The 14,951-nt window shown below is 34.1% G+C and overlaps 1 protein-coding gene and 1 long non-coding RNA gene across 2 annotated transcripts; one reads left to right on the top strand and one right to left on the bottom strand.

Annotated features, from left to right (window-relative positions):
• Window positions 1–852: 852 nt before the first annotated feature.
• LOC132599601 (uncharacterized) lies at window positions 853–1,683 on the bottom strand. The gene is made up of 3 exons (XR_009566888.1): window positions 1,558–1,683; window positions 1,385–1,483; window positions 853–978 (listed from the first exon to the last, which is right to left on the bottom strand). It is a non-coding gene; the product is annotated as an uncharacterized LOC132599601 (long non-coding RNA).
• A 1,894-nt stretch (window positions 1,684–3,577) lies between these two features.
• LOC132643872 (spindle assembly checkpoint kinase-like) lies at window positions 3,578–6,889 on the top strand. Its single transcript, XM_060360394.1, has 3 exons — window positions 3,578–3,769; window positions 4,572–4,629; window positions 6,705–6,889. Exons 1-3 carry the CDS (start codon window positions 3,578–3,580, stop codon window positions 6,887–6,889), a joined length of 435 nt encoding a protein of 144 aa, XP_060216377.1.
• The last annotated feature ends 8,062 nt before the right edge of the window (window positions 6,890–14,951 follow it).

Raw genomic sequence — 14,951 nt, 5'->3', positions numbered from 1 at the left:
AGATGATATCTAGAATGCTTTGTAAGCAGACTGAGATGCCAATATAAAAACCTGAAAAGAGAAGTCCATTATACCAAAATTGATATAGAAATCGCTGATGTATATTTGAATGACGCCAGGAATATACAGTGACTAACCATGCATGAGCCAGTTACAGATAAGAGCATTTGTTTATAAATTGAAGTGTTACTCAAACTGCCAGGATTGCATACTAAGTCGCGGCCAACAACCCAAAAAATTAAAAAGAAAAAAAACTGGCAGCCAACAATAGTACCACAAATGACAAGAAATGAGAACTAGCTTGAACAAGAAACCACTAAGCATCCCAAACCGAAAGCACAGTCAAAGAGAAAGCATCTCTCTTAATGAAATAGAGAAACTGAATGAAACAAAACTCATGCTGATAAAATGGCTGCTAGAATTAACACATGGGATCAGACACCTAGGACTCTAATATATATATATATATATATATATATATATATATATATATATATATATATATATAACAAAAGAACTATAATAGAACTTATCATGTAGAGTTGTGTTATTTCTAACCTTGATGGCGATGACCTAACAAAATGTTGCATTTTTTTTTAAACATTTCCTCTTGGCGTGCTGCTAGAGTAACCAATTGAGAATTTAATGCTTGTATTTGGGACTGCTGGGTTTCTATCTGGGACTGCTGGGTTTCTATCTTGGACCGCTGGGTCTCTACCGCAATTTCAGCTGTATTTAATCGTTTCTGTAAATCATGTTGGGCACTAGCAGCTTCCTCTTTCGTCTTTCTAGGGGAATCTTTTAACTCTGCCGTTCTTCTTTGTGTGGCTCTTGTAGTATTAGGTTTTGGACCATAACCGAGACCTTTAATGTACCTCGATTTTGTACCAAGTATAGTATTCATAATTTCATCAATAGTCATGCAAGGCTCTCCGGCTCTCCCGAAGTATATATATCTTTCAAATCTTTCATATTGTTCTGCATAAGAATATTAATATTATTTAAATTAATTATAATCTAGCAGAAAATACAACTATATTGCAGTGAAAACACACTACCAAATAGCAGCACAAGACACAAATTCTACCAACGTACACAACAACATCTAGATTGGAAATCATTTTTCTGGGAAGACTATAACAAAATATATATTCCCTGGTAAAATGGAATTCACCAAAATCGCTCGGGAATTGATTTGAGTAGCTGTTTATGTTGTGAAGTGGAATTTTCATTATTTTAAAGTCCAATCACAAGAAAAAGCTTATTATGAATTACTCAAGGCTAATCTCAATTTCTCAGTCAAAAAGAAAGAAGACACAACTTCTGAAGAATATTTACCCGAACAAATGCAATGGCTATGGTACTAAAATAATAATTTTCTTACATAGTTAGTCTCAGCCTCTAGAGATGACCATCCTTTTTCAGTAGAGTAATGAGTACTCTTGTAGAACTCGATTCTGTCAGGCTCTACTCCATTTTCAGCCTATAAAATAAAATATTAATATGATGTAGAACTAAAATATTGTTAGTAAGAAGAACAAAAATGGTATAACTTACAAGTTCAGCACGAGCAGGTACAAACGCTTTTGACCCCATAAAATGATTAATTTTAAGCTTAGCTCGATTGGCCCTGTTTATGTCGCATCGTTTCTACAAAGAAAATATAAATATATGTAACTTAAACAACAAGGCAAATAACATGAATATAAATTACCTTATGCGCTGGATCAGCCCACATGTCACAAAGCTTATTCCAATTTTCTTGGGTCAACTCTGGCACTTCAATTTTACGAGCTTCTTCCTCGGAGCGTGTACTTTCAAATAGCTGTTTTAACTTGTAACGCCATTGTCGGCTTCTATTTTTCAGAATATCCTCAACACTATCTTTCACGTAATGCTCGTCCAAATCAATTTCAAACTTCTCCTAAAAAATAGATATGTTATGAAGAAACACACAAACAATCAAAATCCCTTTTATATTAAAACAATAACTAATCATAACATCGGCTAATATACTAGTTAACTTCAAACTCAAGTATATAGACAAACTGGACGATAGCAGGTCACAAGAAGAGTGTGATGCTAGATATTAAAGAACTAGCTAGAATTACCAGTTGTGAAAAACTTTGATATGTCCTGAAAAACGGGGATTTCACCTTAAAAGTAACTTTAATTCATATCTTGTGTGGATAAATAGTTTATGGAAGAATAGGATATGTTGTCCTCCTTTCAGTGGTGGTATTAACACTTGATGTTCATTCCACTGAGGGATTGATAACATTTGGAGAGTGTATTGATCTTTGTGGTGATTTGCTAATGCACAAGACTGTAGCAGGCACTTGGTAATGTGGATACATGCAGTTGAGAATAAGCAGCAATTTTGATAGGAAACAGGACCATTACTATGCAGGTAAATCAAGGAGTTCAGCAGCAGTACAAGTGGTTTGGTTCAACTGCTGCAGGAAGGCAAATGGGAGGGACAACATTTCAAGGTGCAGCAATTGGAACACAGCAGGGAACACTCAAGTAAACAGACTTCATATCTGGTTTTCTACATTTATGGATATGCTGCAGGACTTCAAATGGGAGGAAGAGCTAGAGATGATGCAGCACAGACTTAATTCACAAAATAAGGTCATGTGTGCAAGATATCAATGTTGCAGAATAATTTCTGCAATCACACAAGTCACAAAAGCAGTTTGTTGGTGATCACCTGATGTTCAAAAACTGATTTATCTCATAGTTTACAATGCAATTTTTAGATTTCTAGTTAGTTGGATTTTAGCAATTTGTAGTACCAATTTAAGTCATCATATAAGACTTAAATTGGTAATTAGTTTAGTTCTTGCATTTATTAGCCATTTTGGATACATTTGTAAAGACTATTTGTTTGCTTCGTTTTGAGAAAAATATACAAAATTAGCCTCTAGGCTCACAGCCAAGAGGACTTTGCTTTACTAATATATTTTTCTGATTTGCAGGTTGTATGTTAATTTAGTTATATATGAAACCTATGCATGAAAGAATAGGATCATCATGCTCAATTCTATTACTGGTGGTTGTACTAATGTTGAGCCGATTACCTTGGATGCAAATGTAATTGAATTGGAGGCTCAAACAGAACCAGAAGTTGAAGTTGATTATATCGAAGAAGATTCTGACCAAGAGGATGACACTATGGTAGAGTACATAAGTGATAATGAGGAGAATGAAGGTAATAATAGTACTAATGACGATGAAGCTGATAGCACAGGTGATGGTGACGACATTGGCTTGTGATGTAACCTCATAATAGTAAGGTCAGTTACCTGTTGATAGTTCTTCTAAATTTTGTATCTTGTTTAGCTGATTTCAGGGGTATGACTTTCATAAGTTATTTGCAGATTTTGTTTGATTGAATTATGTATATCTTCTTATGTTTGAAAACCTACGAATGCATAAACTTCTAGCTTTTAATCACAGCTTTTTCTACCTTTCATCTTTTAGAGAATTTAAGATTATTTTGGTGCTTTGAAAAGTTAATAAACACCTAGCATCTGAAAAATGCCATAATATCTAGACTAGATTATCACATGAAATGCAGGGCCACTTGAAGATCGCAGACTTTGGGTGGTCTGTACAATCAAGAAGCAAGAGACATACAATGTGCGGAACTCTAGACTATCTAGCACCGGAAAGGGTGGAGAACAAAGCTCATGATTATGCAGTTGACAATTGGACTCTAGGGATCCTCTGCAACGAGTTTTTATACAGTGTGCCTCCATTTGAGGTCGAGAGACAGACCGATTTGAGGCCGAGAGACAGGCCGACACATTCAGAAAGTAACGATTCCTCTGCTTCTGTCATCTTTTAGCTGTTACTGGAAAATCAAGATAAACTAACTTGAGTATTATAGAATTATGAAGGTAGACCTCAGCTTCCCTTGAACACCTGATGTATCTGCTGAAGCTAAGAATCTTATTAGCCAGGTAAATTGATTAGTACTTGTCTATGCTTTAGTTCTGTAAGAAGAAACTACATAAACTGAAGGGTGGTTAGTTAAAGCACATACAGTGCATATAGAAAATAATACTGGTGTATATGGGTCAAAGAGTTACGTTTTAAAACACTTGCAAAATTTTTGGTTGCACGCCTTTTTTCTGATTGCTTCCTTTCTCTTTGCAGCTTCTTGTGAAGGACTCTTCAAAAATGTTTTCTTTTCAAAAGATCGTGGAGCACCCTTGGATAATTAAGAATGTCACATGACACTATAATCTGAGTCGCTTCGCCAATTTTCATCGTTTGATTAAAGCGCCCTGTTTAGTGAAACTGTGAAAGTAACCGGTAACATAAAGTTTGTTTTTTCACCTGCTGGTGTTTCAACTCTTTTTGCTATTACATATGATATGTAAATGTAATCATCTTGGAATCAATAGTTTGTATCAGATGGAGTGTGAAGCTATGTTGGTGGACATTGATATAGTTTCCTGGAAATAGTTATATATCATTTACATATGACTTTACTGGATTTTCTATTAACTTCGAAATTAGTTTATTCTCATAGTTTACTATTGTTACTCTTTATGATGCAGGATTCTCCCAGTGCAGCTCGGACTTTGGATTTAGATTCAATTCTTGAGGCTAGAACTGGTGGGACATGACCCACTGGTGAAGTTGTAGGAAGCAATTACAATCATCATTCGATCTTGACAATTGCATTCCACTTTGCTTTTGAGAATCACTATCGAGAAATGTATTCCACTGCCAAGATATCCAAGTGACCTGCACAAGTTATTCTAGATTTACGAAGGAAGCAGTAGTATGCATCCTATAGAGATCGTTAGATTTATACTCTTTACTGGGAAGTTTGACAGAGGATAAACACCAAAGAAAGTGTTTGTTCACTTTATTGTAGCGCTAAAAGTAGACTAGAACTTGAAATGGAAGTATTTGGTAGGCCAGGTAGATTTTCTTGGTTTCATATTACAAGATTGAATCGGACAATGGAGATTATTTCATGTCAGTGATTGGGTTATCTGTAAACTTACCTCTCAAAATAAGTTATCTTCGCAGTTAATTATAGAATTTTATTTTTCTACAAAGCGCAGGTATGCTCTTTTTGTAATGAACCTCGTTATTAATAAAATTCGCTACTAAGCTCACTGCGCAGTGGTATATTAGTTCAAAAAATAACTGCGTATAGGCATTTATCTATTTTATTATATAATATGGTCTATGTCGCTTCTCAGTAGTATAGTCTAATATTTCAAAAAAAAAAATATGCTTGTGTCGTATATAATTGCTGATGGAGAAAACTCTAATTTTAATTTTGTTTAAATCGAGATGTATCTTAATCTTTTAATTTATAACTACATATGTTTTGTAGCCAATAATTGCACTATTCAACTACGAAATTTAAGTTGTCACCATTTGAAAATTATATATTTTTTTTTGTGACAATTTCGTTGTGACTAAATTGTAGGTTGAGTAGAGACAAATAATACAATTGTCACTAATTGTTCGAACTATTAGTGACAAAAATTAAAGTCACAATTAAATATAAAATTCTACGGCTAAAGTTTGGAATGATTAACTACAAATTCTAATTTGTCGCTAATGTATCAACATAGTTTTTGCGACAAAAGTTTTCGTCTCCAAATTTTAGTGGTATATTAGTTAAAAATATGTGTATAGGCATTTTATCTCTTTTATTATGTAATATGGTCTATGTCGCTTGTCAGTAGTATGGTCTAGTATTTCAAAGAAAATTATGCTTGTGGGGTATATCTATTGACGGATAAAACTCTAATTTTTATTTTGTTTAGATCGAGATGTGTCTGAATCTTTTTCTTTATAACTACAAATTTTTTTGTAGCCAATAATTGCAATAGTCAACTACAAAATTTAAGTCGTAACCATTTCAAATTTATATTTTTTGTGACAAAATTGCATTGTGACTAAATTGTAAGTTGAACAGAGACAAATAATACAATTGTCACTAATTGTTCGAACTATTAGTGACAAAAATTAAAGTCACAATTAATTATAAAATTATGTGGCTAAAGTTTACAATGGTTAACTACATATTTTAATTTGTCACAAATGTATCAACATAGTTTTTGTGACAAAAGTTTTTTGTCTAAAAATTTAACTTATTTTAGGACGAAAATTAGTTTGTCACAAATTGGGTACATCATTAATGACAAAATAATGTGTCACTAATAACTTTAAATTCGTGGCTAATAGTACTCATAAATGGCACCAATGCTTTTTTTTGGAAGGAAATTTTAGGGGACAAAACTTTGCTACGAATCTTTGTGTTTCGTCACTAAAAATATGTGCCTCAAGTATTTAAGGACGAAATGGAACTTTTGTCACGAAAAGTGAACATTTAGTGATTTTGCGCCGTAGCTAGTATTTTCGTAACTAAATATCATATTTCTTGTAGTGACAGTTGTATACACAGCTGTTGAATACACAGCTGTTGAATACACAGCTGTATACTTATCCGGATAGGCCAAACTCATCTCTTGTATTTGTGTCTTGGTCTGAGCAGCCCAAATTCACTGAATGGTCTGAGTGGCCCAAATCCACTAAATGGTCCAAGTTTGATTTATTTTCTAATGCAATACCTTTGGCCCATTTTCCTTTTATTATCCCTTTCTCAGACAAAGACCTCGAACTAGTCTAAGTCAAAGCAGCTTGTACTTCCTCTTTGTCCTTAGGGTTTCTTTGTGAACTTGAATCAAAAGAAGAAGACGATGGTGAATCCATTCCAACAAAAGCAGTTAATCAAGAAGTTGGATTATGGATTGATACTCCAATCTGTCTAAGCAGTGTTAAACAAGTGATGCAGTGGCTACAAAGAAGGAAATGGAATCAGGAAGGAAGTAATAACAGTGGTGTATAGTGCAATCATCTATCACTGTTGGGGAGCAAGGAATTGAAAATTGTTTGAAGGCACCAATGTACAGGTTGAGGTTGATACAGTAGTGACAGTGTCAGAAAGAAAATTTTAGATAGATTAGAGTTACTTAGAATGTCTCAGAAAGCACAGAATATTATCGTTCATTGCTCTTGTAGCTAGTTTTTGTTGAGTCCTGGCCTTTTTCTATGCACCCTTCCGGGAATGTGGTAGAGAGGATGGGTTCTCTTTAGGGGTTTTGATTTTGTTGGTTAATAGTAATATTCACGGTTTATAAAAAAAAAAAAAAAAAACAGTAATGATTTAGTGGTACAAAAATATCTTACCACAATAAAGATGGAGGTTCAATTCACGGAAAATGCATTTTACAATTGTGTAATTTAAGAAACCAACTGATCGCAGTTGGTTTCAGTGATCCGTTTTTTGTTTCTTTAGTAGGTTTTAATTATCAAAAGAAGAAAAAGAAACCAATAAGAATAATTGAACATAGGGAAAATAGTTTATGACATGGTATCGCACAATTAAAGACTTTAGCGTTGTCCAAAACCTAAATTCATTATGGTGTAACTAAGACAGCGGCTGCAAACGAGGCCTACTAGTTTAAATTTCAAAACAAACCATGACAAGATAGGACTAGGACTCTAGATAATTTCCTAATCTGTTGTAATAAAATTATTATTACCAGAGAGTATAGTACTAATCCGACTCAAATCCTAATTAATTGAACTTCCAAATCCTATACAAATAATACTATTAAGATCATTATATATATTACATACCTACTACACTACACTACACAGATATCTCTAATTAAAACAAAAAAGATTATGGCGAAAGGGAACTTAGAAGAAAACGAGATAGATGTATTTGCTCTTGACAGTATGTCGTATTATTATATGGAAAAGTGTGGATGCGGGGAGTTTGAGTGGCTGTGTTATTTACAACTACTTCGACATGATTCCTATTATTTACAACAACTTCAATATCAATCTTATTATTATCCGTCTTTGAAGAATTCTCCAAACTTTTTATCTTTTCTTCAAGTTGATAATTCCTTCTTTTCTCCCTGGAATTGGAATAACAGAAACTCTAATAATAATTCAAAGAGGATTGCAACCGGAAGTGATAATCCGAAGAAGCACATGAATTTTGAAGCTGGCAGTTCTATTTTTGAGAATTTCAACGGCTTCAAATATGTTCAAGAGAACTAGTTCACTCTCTATTGAAAAAAAATAATTCAAAGTTGTAGGAAATCTTAGGATTATTTTAATTCATGTCTAGTTAAGATTTATAGTCAAATTTATATAAGAATAGGTTTTTCAGTTTGTAGTCAAATATGTTTCATACTATTAAATAAGGGTGCTGCTAGCTATATTCACAGCCGAGATATGAGTAAAGAATTGTATAGATTGTAGAAAGGATTCAAAGATTTATGAGTTTATGAATAAAATACTTTCACTCACTCTCCCTTTTTATTTGGAATGACACACCCTACCCCACAACCCCTTTTGCAAAACATTGTTACGCCCTGATTTATGTACGTAAGTACGTTGTTAGAGAAATATCTTGTATTTCGTTTTTGTGCTCTTTTTTCCAATATGGCCAAGTTGTAATAATCATCTCTGTCTTATAGTTGGATCCGTTCATCAATAGGAAAAACTAAACGTGGATTTGCAAGTCGGAAAGTTCTATCCTTATAATCACATGTTTTAATGTATTAAATAAGTGAAAAGGAATGGATTCATTCTTAATTAGAAATTTTGAATTCGAGCGTCAGAAAAGGAGAATCAATATTGATTGGGAACCTTCCCCTTTGGCTCTAAGCAATGTGAAGTCATAAGTTTCGGATTACTGATGGTTAAAAAAAACTCATGACCAAATTAAATTAAATTTTGTGCATTTAGACTTCGTCATAGCAATTTATTTTGACGTAGTGCTTGATAACGATATATATCACGTTAACAAAAAACCTATCTTTTGACAAATAATAGGGAAATAACATGTCTGATTTAACAAGTAGGAGTACTAGTCAAGGTAAAATCAAATGCCATATCAATATAATAAATTATCTTATTCATCGTAAGTGAAAGAATCAACAGAATTTAGGAAATAGCCATGGCCTGAGCTTCCACTCAGGGGTGGCTCGACTATAAGGCCAATAAAACAACCGCTTGGGGCCTCAATTTTTTTGGGGCCCCATTTTTCCTTTAAAGATGTATTTTATATATAAACTGTTGCCTCAATTGAAAGAAGTTTTTCAAAATTAAATTGATGAGATTTTATATAAGATCAATAATGTCTCAAAAGAGGTTGAGTGAATTAGCTATATTAACAATTGAAAGAGAATTTTTAGAACAAATCGATTATAAAACAATACTTAGGGACTTAAAGCTAGAAAAGTAGATTTTAAATAAAAATATATATGACGATCTTTTCGTTCCTTGTTTCCAGCTTTATCATGCTTTATTTAGTATTTAATCATAGCTTCTTTACTTATTTTATTTCTTTTTCGAATTGCTTTGTTTTGCTTTTCTCTGAGCTGAAGGTCTGCTTACACTCTACCCTCCCCAGACCTCACTTATTGGGATTACATTGGGTATGTTGTTGTTGTTGTTGTTGTTGTTGTTGTTGTTGTTGTATATATGAGGATCTTTTCTTTAAAAAAATTAGCGCTTCTATTTGAAGTTTGGTTTTAGGCCCCTAATGTTGTTGAGACGGTCCTGAAAATATAAGGATGTCTCATTTGTACTCCAAGTTTGAAAGTCCAAAAGAAATATGAGAATCTAGAAATGGGATATGATACACTTGTGTTGGTGTCAGTGACGGAACCAGGAATCTGGCAAAAGGTGTTCAAACTTATAAAGTACATAATTTTTTTAATGAGTGGGCGTGCGCCAAAAAATTTAAATCAAACTACATAATAATCAATTAGCTTTGCCATTTTGCATGCTAGTTTGTCCTCAAAGCATAATCCATCACTAAATACAAAATGATTTTGGTCTTCTGGTGAAATTATAGTTGAGCAAAGAAAATCACTCAAGGAAGTCCAATAAACAAATTACCAGATACAAGTAAAATAAAAAAGTTGGAATGTAACAAAAGAGAAATTAAAGTGAAACAGAGAGGAACGAACCGGGAAACCATCGCGATAGCGTTTGACGAGTGGAGACGATGAGATTTTAAACAAACTTTTGAAGTAATTAAAAAGCAAATGAAATGGACCTTGTTTTTAAATAAAATTACTAAAACTATCAGCTGTTCGCGTGAGGAAAAAACATTAATAACTTTTTTTTTTTAAATTTAGTTGAGATATTTTCAAGTATATACATATCAAAATTAATAGTAATTTATATTAATGAAATCACGACCATCTTTATTATAATTAGAGTTTGCATTGAACTAAATCACAAATATAAACTTACCTTTGTTATTAAATTTTAAGACTAATAATTTACAAAAATACTTGAGAGAAAAATGAAGTAAAGAAGGTATTGGCCATACACATTTGCTTTTGACTTGAACCTATTTGACGAAATCCAATAGTATAACTGTACGTGTGTTTTAAATTCAAAATATGTATGAAAATGCTTTAGTTGGAATAGAACCCGCGAAGTGAATCCATAATTGAACAACTTTTGCCACTGAACCACGCCATTTGAATGTTCCAAGAGTATTCAATTTGTATTATATATTGAAAAATACAAAATCTAACCTATAAATACAATATAATTTTACAGCGAATGATATTCGGCTGAACACTCTTAGTATAGGGTAGCTCCGCCCTGGTTGGTGTTGCTTCACATGTATATACCATTTTTTCATGGAAGTCATGTTTCTAAAAAACGTGACACGTTATTAATTAGGATAGTGTTATAAATATTATTATAATATTGTGATGTCTATCTTTAGGAGGAATTTTAGGGTTTGTGACTTTGGCACCAGACCAATTCTCTCCTATAAATAGAGAGATTCTCTTCATTGTATTTCATCCCTTATAAGAGAAATAAGAACTCTCCCCTCTTCTCTCTTTCTCCACAATATTCTTCTTGTTCTTGTTTTATTATTTTATAACACGTTATCAACACGAGTCTCTAATTTTTTACTGGAGTTTAATCCACGTTAGTGTGACTGTGTTTGAGAGCTTGACGTGAAAAAGATATGACAAATCCTCTTTACGGAGGAGAACGATTCACAGTGAATGGAATTAGGTATGTTTACAATCAGTCATTAGATTTGTGGTTTTAAGTTACATTAATGTGGCAAATGGTTGGTGGTCAACACAGGTATTACTGAAGTAATATAATATATATGAACCTTTGGTTGTTCTTGATTTAATATTCTTCTTGGTATTTACTAGTAACGTGGTTTTGTTCATTCAATTTGAGGAACCTAATTGGTTCACTCGTTCCTGAAGAATAATATTGTAAAACGAAATATATGATCGATCACCAGATGTGAATATTTTCTAAGTCTCATTAGATTAAATTTATTTATGGCTAGAACCACGAGAAGTGGTAATATTTTCATATTTTTGTTGTGATTACAATTGAAGACATGTTAGAGAAAATTCTCTACATTATATATATGCCTCGGTTTGCTCCTGAAGTAACAACATCTTAAAAAAAGGCTATAAGTTGTTATAACTTGATGTCATTGCGGTACGTTCAAATAATTATGTTCCATTACTGAAGAATGAGAGCTTTTGATAAATATCCGCAAAGTATGATAATTTAATTGCTTGGTATTTTGCGTTTTTGTCAGCCATTAGATATTCTATCTTTATTATTTATTCCTCTGATTGTCCCTTGTTAAAAAGTTAAATATTTATAGGACTCTCCACTTGAGCGATCCCACGGGAACTGATAACCATTTTTCAATCGCTTAATTCACATCTATGTACACTCTATCATGTTATCATGTTTGATGACCCCTTTATGTTAAAGAAAAAATATTTTAAGTTCTGATTGTGAAGGAGGATTTGTGGGGGGTTTCCAAGATTGAAAAGGGTGATTTTTTTTCCTGCTATTTGTATGTTCTTTGAATAAAATCAAGTATGTTTTTTCTTTTTCTTGTCTGTGTTTGTATACCTTCATATACGAAACTTATGGATGAGTGTGCTGAAGAGATTAAATATGGGTCTTTGATCCATGTAAAGCCTAATAATGATTACGTTCTCTTATGGATGAATGTCTTGAAATTGTATTTTGATATCAACAGTTATGTGGTTTTAGTTGTTGTAAATAAGCTATTTTCATTATTATTGGCACATATCACAACTTGGAGTTTCTAAGTTACTATCTACCAATATACAGAAGTACTCCTATGACAATCTTATAAATATCTCATATTTGAAGATACACTTGAACTCCAGTAGAGTTCATAAGAAATTGACAGCTACCAGAAGTGGCTATATATTTCATATGTCTTCATGGCTTATTATAATTCTCATGTAAGATATGTTAGAGAAAAATTATCTATGTTATGTGTACCCCTCGATTTTCTCCTCAAGTAGCAATATCTTAAAAGAGGCTTTAAGCTATCACAATTTGCTGTGGTTAAGGCACGTTCAGATGATTATTCCTGAAGCAAAAAAAAAACTTTTGATAAATGTTACAAATACAGGTTCATTCCCAGAAGTGAATGTGATATATTTAGTAAAGATTATAAATACAGACGTGCGATTAGTTGTGAAGTTATCACGACTCATCTCCAGAAGAGGTAGAATAATCGAGAAAGAAAATCTAAAAATGATTTACTCCCGAAGTAGTAATTTCATAATTCTGCTCCCGAAGTAGCAAACTCAAAAATCTGCTCTTGAAGTAGCTTATTTTTTACTTTACTATTATTTTTGCATATCCATTTAATTATTGTTTATTTCATGACATCAGCAGTGTTCAAAAATCAATTAAGGGCTCCAGAAGAGCTAACTATTTATCTAGAAGACCATGTCACTAGTAGTGTTTGTTAAGATCAACAATGATCTGAATTTGCGGAAGAAAGCAACTAGGGTTTATTCATCATTTTACAACGAAGAGAGAGAGAGAGAGAGAGAGAGAGAGAGAGAGAGAGAAGGTTCTCCTTTTCATTTTTTATTCACTGAACAAAACAAAAAAACCATCTGTACAAAATACTACCCAGTACATAAAAAATTGGGCCTAAACTAAAACTTGGGCCTAAACTAAAACTGATCCACATAAAATAATAGAGCAGCTGGGCTCGGGTCCAATACTGAATTTATGTAATCCCAACATCCCCCCTCAAGTTGGAGGGTGATAGCACATCCAACTTGCTAAGTAAGAAACGGTGCTGCCCACCTGTTAAACACTTGGTAAACACATCAGCCAACTGAGAACCAGTGGAAATATGGTGAAGAGAGATAAGGCCATCAGCCAATTTAGTGCGGATAAAATGACAGTCAACCTCAATATGCTTCGTTCGCTCATGAAATACTGGATTTTTGGCAATATGGAGAGCAGCCAAATTGTCACAAAATACAGGGACAGGGGAGGACAAACAAAGCCCAAAATCTGCTAACAAACGAACTAACCAGACTAATTCAGCCACCACTTTACTCATAGCACGATATTCTGCTTCGGCTGAAGATAAGGATACAACCGACTGCTTTTTGGACTTCCAACTAATCAGGCTACCCCCCAAAGAAATGCAGAAACCAGAAACAGATCGACGAGAGTCTGGACAGGAGGCCCAATCACTGTCGCAGTAACCCCGGATAGAGAAATCAGGAGCATTATTCAGGAAAATACCAACATCAGAAGTCCCACGTAAATATCTCAAGATATGCAATGCAGCATCCATGTGGGGAACCCGAGGACATTTAAGGAACTGGCTAAGGTGTTGAACGGCAAAACACAAATCAGGCCGGGTGTGAGTGAGAAAGTTCAGTTTACCAACTAAGCTCCGATAAGATTCAGGATTAGGCAACAAGTCTCCATGGTCTGATTTGAGCTTAACACACAACTCAAGAGGGGAGACCACGGGTGACACATCAGAACACCCAAATTCAACTAGTAAATCTGAAATAAACTTCTTTTGATGTAACAAAACACCATGTGAAACATACAGGATCTCGATGCCCAGAAAATAATTAAGCAATCCTAAATCCTTGATCTTGAATTGGTCATCTAAAAACAGCTTAAAGGCATTAATTTCAGCAGGATCATCACCAGTAAGTATAATATCGTCCACATAGACCGCAAGGAACACAACAGATGATGCAGATTTCTTAATAAAGAGGGAATAATCATTCAATGAGTGAGTATAACCCCTAAAGCAAAGAGCATGAGATAGCTTGGCATACCATTGCCTGGAAGCTTGTCGAAGACCATAAAGAGACTTTTGTAGTTTACATACAAGGGGAGAAGTGGACTGTGAGGAAGTAGAAACCGAGAGCCCTTGAGGGAGTTTCATGTAAACTTCCTCATCCAAATCGCCATGAAGAAAAGCGTTATTAACATCTAGTTGGAATAAAGACCACCTCTGTTTTACAGCAAAGGCGACTAAACACCTAACGGTGCACATCTTAACAACAGGGGAGAAGGTCTCATGGAAATCAATGCCCTCAACTTGTGTGTCACCCCTAACAACCAACCTAGCTTTATACCTTTCTACACTACCATCAGCTTTGTATTTAATTTTATAAACCCATTTACATCTAATAGGCTTTTTGCCTTTAGGTAATTCAACAATAGTCCAAGTCCGATTTAATTCTAATGCCTCAAATTCCTTCCTCATAGCCTCTTGCCAGGAAATGTTGGCAGCAGCCTGAGTATAAGAATGAGGCTCAGTTGTAGCTGAATGAGCAGCAGTCAGGGAAGTAGTAGTGGAGCTGGAAAGGGAAGGAGGAAGTTGGACAATAAAATCAGAGAGATGGGAAGGAAGAGAGTGTTGCCTATTGCTTCTCCTAGTATCTGTAACAGGTGGAACAACAGAGGAAGGAGGGACAGAGGGAGAGGAACACCCAGATGAGGAGGTAGCAGGAGGAGAGGGTGCAGAGACATGGTCAACAGGAAGGGTAAACGAAGAGTCA

Source organism: Lycium barbarum, chromosome 6, assembly GCF_019175385.1.
Source record: "Lycium barbarum isolate Lr01 chromosome 6, ASM1917538v2, whole genome shotgun sequence".
Lineage (NCBI taxonomy): Eukaryota > Viridiplantae > Streptophyta > Magnoliopsida > Solanales > Solanaceae > Lycium > Lycium barbarum.
The sequence above is the reverse complement of the archived record's forward strand: the minus strand, read 5'-3'. Positions and strand labels throughout refer to the sequence as shown.

Excerpts from the sequence above, each read along its gene's own strand:
- LOC132643872 (XM_060360394.1), top strand. The coding sequence starts at position 3,578 with ATGCAGGGCCACTTGAAGATCGCAGACTTTGGGTGGTCTGTACAATCA. Across the intron at positions 3,770-4,571 it reads ACAGTGTGCCTCCATTTGAG|GATTCTCCCAGTGCAGCTCG; the intron begins GTCGAGAGACAG and ends TTTATGATGCAG. Across the intron at positions 4,630-6,704 it reads AATTCTTGAGGCTAGAACTG|GGTTTCTTTGTGAACTTGAA; the intron begins GTGGGACATGAC and ends CTTTGTCCTTAG.